This window comes from Hevea brasiliensis, chromosome 8 (assembly GCF_030052815.1).
Source record: "Hevea brasiliensis isolate MT/VB/25A 57/8 chromosome 8, ASM3005281v1, whole genome shotgun sequence".
NCBI classification, from domain to species: domain Eukaryota; kingdom Viridiplantae; phylum Streptophyta; class Magnoliopsida; order Malpighiales; family Euphorbiaceae; genus Hevea; species Hevea brasiliensis.
Genome location: NC_079500.1, coordinates 62,110,284 through 62,116,695, shown reverse-complemented (window position 1 = coordinate 62,116,695; position 6,412 = coordinate 62,110,284). Strand labels below are relative to the sequence as shown.

The 6,412-nt window shown below is 32.3% G+C and overlaps 1 protein-coding gene across 1 annotated transcript; it reads left to right on the top strand.

Annotated features, from left to right (window-relative positions):
* The first annotated feature begins 4,619 nt into the window (after nucleotides 1-4,619).
* On the top strand, nucleotides 4,620-5,636 carry LOC131182134 (uncharacterized). Its single transcript, XM_058150783.1, has 3 exons — nucleotides 4,620-4,673; nucleotides 4,911-4,984; nucleotides 5,114-5,636. Exons 1-3 carry the CDS (start codon nucleotides 4,620-4,622, stop codon nucleotides 5,634-5,636), a joined length of 651 nt encoding a protein of 216 aa, XP_058006766.1.
* The last annotated feature ends 776 nt before the right edge of the window (nucleotides 5,637-6,412 follow it).

Here is a 6,412-nt window from a genome sequence, read left to right as displayed (position 1 = left end):
ATTTGCCTAGGGTGTTACAATCCACCCCCCTTATGGGACTCAGCGTCCTCGCTGAGGTTTGCCCCACCATCGTTCAAGGTTGCACGCGGAGTGGCTCTGATACCACAAATATAACGGCCCAGCCCACTAATGATATTGTCCACTCTAGGCTAAAGCCCTCACGGTTTTAAAATGCGTCACTAGGAGTTACGAACCACCAACTTATAAACCCAGCATCTCTCCCGTGTTTTGTGGATGTGGGATTTGCCTAGGGTGTTACATCATACCTAGCATTCCTACTGTGCTCACCATATAACTCTTGTAGGTGAAGAAGGATCTCACTCGCACTCTGCATGTTCTCATGCTACTTCTGTAACTCATTACTCATGGAAGCAAGCATGTAACACTTAGCTCTCATATCATGCTCCTTCCACTTGTCCAAAGTTTCATGTTCCTCTGGAGTGGCCTTTAGAGGTAAGGAGCCAGGAACATTTGAATCTAAAACATATCCTATATGTTCAAGGTTCATGACAAGTTTCAAATTTCTTAGCCAATCAGAGAGATTATGTCCTATCAACCTATTGCGATCAAGTATGCTTGCAAGGATATTGGATGGTAGTGGTTATTCTTTGCTTATTATTATCAGAAAATTAACTGCAGAAAATAACTAGATTAATTAGTAAATGTATCAAGTAATTAACCAAAATGATTATGGCCTTTTAATCAAATTGGTCCTCCCACTATCTTAGCGAATCCTACACTTCCAAAGTAAAAAACGGAAATCCTAGTTGGATGGATTTCTAGTGGGTGATTGAATTCTTATAATTCTATTGACCATCCTCAGGTACATCCGTTATTGGAATTACAATAAACTATAAGTGAGCAACTCCTTGCCTATCACATCTCATGTGAGGTTCAATCTTTTACCTAGCCCCTAATGCTCAAAATCTCAGGTACATCCATCATTGACTTATCTTGCATTAGTTAAGTTGATACCATTGAGCCAGTAATTATGCAAATAATTTTAATGTCCTCAGGTACATCCAATATTGGCCACCAAACCATTTACATATTTACAACATCTCATGCTTAACAATTATTCTTAAGAAAATCTCTTAAATTAATTGCATCTTATGCAACAATTTAAAATTTCTTAAAATAATTGCCCCAATGGAGGGCCCATGTTATAATTACTTTAATTATAGTATTTCCAACTTAATCATTTGTTTGGAAGATTTTATGGTCATCCTAATTACTATTAAGGTCTCACTTTGCACATTATCCATTTAGCATGCATATATCATATAATTGCATATATTCCCATGCATCTCATGCATTCATGGATAAGCAGTAAATATGGTATAATCATGGACTTTCTAAGGGATTTAATTCTAAGCCACCAAGAATTGAATCAGGGCATTCCTAGGTGTATTTCATTTATTCATTTTACAAGAGTTGCTGAAGGAGTACATAATCAACACTTGATCTTGAATTCCTCCCACTAGTCCAACCAACGCTCTTGACCTCCATGAACTTCTTGCAATCCAATATTACATAGTAATCCTTGGCATACCGAGGCGAATTTACAAGAACTTAAATAAATGAAATTACAACCCAAAAATTATTACAAACTTAATAATACATGCCCAAAATAAATTAAAATAAATTAATTAATTTACAATCCCAAAGAAACATAAAAGAAATAAATCCAATCACATTGGTCTTTTATAGTCCATGATCATCCATCATGCATATCTCTATTTAACAATTAAATAAAACATACATACTTAAATTAAATTGAATATCTCATATTCAACTTAAAAATCCAGATTTGAATATGATTCAAATAAATTTAAAAATTCAGATTTGAATCTCATTTAAACAAATTTAAAAGTTAAGATTTGAATCACATTCAAACAACCTTAAAAATTCAAATTTGAATCACATTCAAACAATTTTTAAAAAATCAGATTTGAATCACATTCAAACAATTTTTAAAAATTCAGATCTGAATATTATTCAATGAACTTTAAAAAATCAGATTTAAATATGATTCAAACAACTTTAAAAATTTAGATTTGAATCACATTAAAACAACTTTTAAAATTCAGATTTGAATCACATTCAAACAATTTTTAAAATTCTGATTTGAATCAAAATTTAATTGTGTGATTGAAATTCTAATTAAACAATTTAATTGGACATAGGATGAGCTTTTAGATCATACAACAATTGCAAATTAAAAAGCCAAAACTTGAGCCACCCATGAAGCCACAAACCTTGCGCACCATGAAGGTGTTCTCTTGCATACCGCCACACATCCATTGCAACCAGCAATGGAAAAATCATTTCATGATCAAAACACACAATTAAATCATATAATCAATAATCTAAATGGCAAATATAGTGGCTCTAATGCAAATTGAAGGAGTGGAAGCATGAAAACACAAGTTTATACCATTGAAATAAAAAATTTTCAACTAGGGTCACATGCATCATGCAAGATTTATTTTTATCTATTTGATTTCAACGATAAACAACATATTAAAACACTTTTAATATATTTTTGGATCTGTATTTGCCATTTAAGATTTTAAAAATTAATCAGATTAATTTTAGAACCCTAGATTAGATCAAGAACAAATACACTAACCTCTTGATGCACTGCAATGCATTTGTGCCTTTCGGATGCATCTTCAGGACACCAGATGTTGTCCCTCTAGCTTGTCCATACCAAGAAGACCTATGGCAGCCCTTGAATAGCTTCTAAAGCTTTTTCTATTATTTAGAAAATCAAGTTCTGCCTTTTAAGAGATTAAAGATGTAAACAGGACACTAGAAACAATTTCTAGTGTTTTTAATTCAAGAGATTGTTTGCTAATCTCTTGGAAAGATGAGAGAAGAAGATGAAGAAGAGAGAAACCTTCTTGGGTGGCGGCACCAAAAAAAAAAGAGGCTACTGGTTGTGTTGTTTTCTTTTTATAACAACAATTATATAGCTAGGTCAACACATTAAACTCTTGCCATATGTCACCCTCTGATTGGTTTTAAGTTTAATTGACCCAATCATATTGTGCCAAGTGTCAAACCTATATTTAATCTTAATTTTAATCATCTTACATGATTAAAAGATATTTGGCAAGCTTATGTGTAATGCCATGTGTCACCATCTCATGGTGCCATATGTCACCCTGTGAAATGATCAAAATGCCCCTGTGTCTTAATCTTGAGTTCTCAACCCAAAATAATTATTTCTCTTCTTCTAATTGATTTATATCAAATATAAATTAATTAATTAATCTTTATTAATCAATTTCTCATTAATTAAATTCATATTTAAACACTTTAAATATAAATTTAACTTGTACTATAAATCCAATAATCTATATTTGGTTTCAAGTCATGTTAGGGACTTTGTAATCTAATTGCAAACCAAACCTATTTAATTAATCAATTAAACACTTTAATTAATTAATTAAATCATATTTAATTAGGTGATAACTTGTGTATGTGTGTGACTTACTAGGCTCGTCACTAATTGACAATGAGACATGATATCAACTCTTAATATCATCAGAACTCTTTCTTACCATAAATGATTTCTCTAAATCATTTTACGCACCTCATAGACCATGGTTAACATCTAGCATAGCATGCCATGGCCACTCAATCAGTAATAAGGTTTACCTTAAATGAACCTATAATCATACGTTACCATGCACTAGAATCTCTCTGTTACAAAATCCCAACTTAAGTTGGATTCATGGTTTATGTCAAACCCCATTTGCTATGAATATTATGTTCTCTTTTAATTCCAGTTCTTGATTAAAAAGATTTTCTCATAAAAAACTCTTTTCTGAATAAATCTATCTGTCTTGGCCTTGAACTTGAAACATCAAGAACAATTAAATGAACATAGGATTTTATCTCTATTTACTTAGAGGAACAAATTCCATCTTGATCAACACCTACCTCCATATATAGCTAGTAGGAGCCAACACATGCCCATATACCCATACACAGTACAAGTATGAAAGCAGTATCAAACTCACACCACCTATATTCAAGATAACTATGCTATCTCAGATCTAAAGATTATATGCACTGATATGATTTATGACAATACATTAACAAGAGTAAACTCCATGTGCTTGTCATAAGTGTCACTGGTTCAGCCTACTTTTCATTTATAAGTGCCTATCACCATTCCATCTTATTTATATTTCATATAAATAACTTGGGAACAAACATGAATACAATCTTTGTGGATAAGTCATGTCCTTATTATGAAGTATCCTCGATTGTGAACCTATTTATGATACTTTATACTAGAAATACTGTCACTCATATTCTTAATAACTTAAAAATATAATTTCTAACAAAATATCAATGGACCTTTTCTATTACACATAGATATCTTATGTAAACGGAAAAGTGGAAATTCCTTATATTAATAAAAATATGTACAAGATACACACTAAATGATATGCTCTAGGGCATACTACTAACAAGTTATCCGTGCACTTGCAGGGTTGTAAAACTAGGCAAACATATATCAGCAAGTTAAGGCAGAGCATCAAGTTCCATCAGGATTGCTACAACTAATATCGATACCAGAGTGGAAATGGGATCACATAACCATGGATTTTGTTATTGGTCTCCCTTTTACACAGAAGAAGCATGATGCTGTATGGGTGATATTTGACAGATTTACTAAGTCTACCCATTTTCTACCTATTGTGACCAACTACTCATTAGAGAGATTAACAGAGTTATAGATTAATGAGATAGTTCAGTTACATGGAGTGCCTGCATCGATCATTTCTGATAGAGATCCAAGGTTTACATCAAGATTCTAGAAGAAGTTGTAAGAAGCTCTAGGCACTTAGTTGCACTTAAATACTGCTTTCCACACTTAAACGGATGGTCAGTCAGAAAGAGTGATCCAAATACTTGAAGATATGCTTAGAAGTTGCATTATTGATTTTGAAGGAAGTTGGGATAGGTATCTTTCATTGATAGAATTTGCCTATAATAATAGTTAACAATCAAGCATAAAGATGTCACCATATGAGGCTTTGTATGGAAAAAAATGTAGAACACCTTTATGTTGAATTGAACTTGGTGAGGATAGATTAATAGGACTGGACTTGGTGGGAGAAACTGAGGAGAAAGTAAAGATCATTAAGGATAGTTTAAAAACCACTTCAAATAGACAAAAGTCCTCTATAGATTTAAAGAGGAAAGATATTAAGTACGAGGTTGGCGATAAAGTCTTTTTGAAGGTGTCACCATGGAAGAAAGTTCTTAGATTTGAGAAGAAGGATAAGTTAAACCCTAGGTTTATCGGTGGATATGAGATTCTTGAGGGTGTGGGTCTGATAGCCTACAGGCTAGCTTTACAACCTGAGTTGGATAAGATTCATATTGTATTCCATATTTTAATGTTAAGGAAATACAGATCAGATTCCTCACATGTCTTATCAGCAGAGACCATTGACATACAACCTGATTTAATGTATGAGAAGGAACCAGTAAAGATTTTAGCACGAGAAATCAAGGAACTGAGGAATAAGAAAATTCCACTGGTGAAAGTGCTTTGGAGGAACCATAAAAAGGAGGAAGCAACGTGGGATAGCGAAGAGATCATGAGATAACAATATCTATAATTATTTGAATCAGGTAAATTTTGGAGACGAAATTTATTTTTAGAGGAAAAGAGTTGTAACTTCCCATAATCCCTAGCCTTAGACAGAACTAATATCAACCTGTGAATAATGTTATTTAAAGAAAAGTTGAGGATTAAATATAACTTGGAAATAAATTCAAATAAGGAGATTAAAAGTCAAAGTGAAAAACAGAGTTATAGACTTATCAGGCATTATGGAAAAGATGAATAGTAAACTAGTAAGAGAAAAATTTTGTCAATTAAGTTTAAAGGTCAAACATTAACCAAAGATGCGATTAATTAAGTTAATGAAGTTGGATTAATTCAATTAATCATGATTAGGAAAATTAAGCATAATTAGTTAAATAAGTCAAGCTTAATGATTAGGAATTTCTAAAAATTTACAAGTTTGCCATTATCACACCTTACCCCTCCGTAAGGCATAACATGATCCTGTAGTATACCTAATGAATTACCAAACTTCGTTTACTGATAACCCATTAAATATATTACAAGGGATTTTAAATCTTTTCTTATTCCCTTTTACAGTAGTGAGCACTTTAGACAGGTGTTAGAATTTTTTATTTTTTTTTAACTGAAGTGAACCCAAATAACAAATATGAAGTATTAGTAATTTCTGTAAAAATTTTGGTAGAGTACCATCTGTATTTTGAATAAAACAGTTCTTCAAAAACATGTAAAATGTAACACCCCTAAGTTCGGTAGTGCGTTCACTGCTCCAAGGACTGATCTTTGTCCTGGACA

What these genes read in the sequence shown, in the direction of transcription:
- LOC131182134 (XM_058150783.1), top strand. Translation starts at nt 4,620, where the DNA reads ATGGATTTTGTTATTGGTCTCCCTTTTACACAGAAGAAGCATGATGCT. An exon ending in AGAAGCATGATGCTGTATGG is followed by an intron (nt 4,674 to 4,910) that starts GTGATATTTGAC and finishes ACGGATGGTCAG; the next exon opens with TCAGAAAGAGTGATCCAAAT. An exon ending in TTTGAAGGAAGTTGGGATAG is followed by an intron (nt 4,985 to 5,113) that starts GTATCTTTCATT and finishes TGGTGAGGATAG; the next exon opens with ATTAATAGGACTGGACTTGG.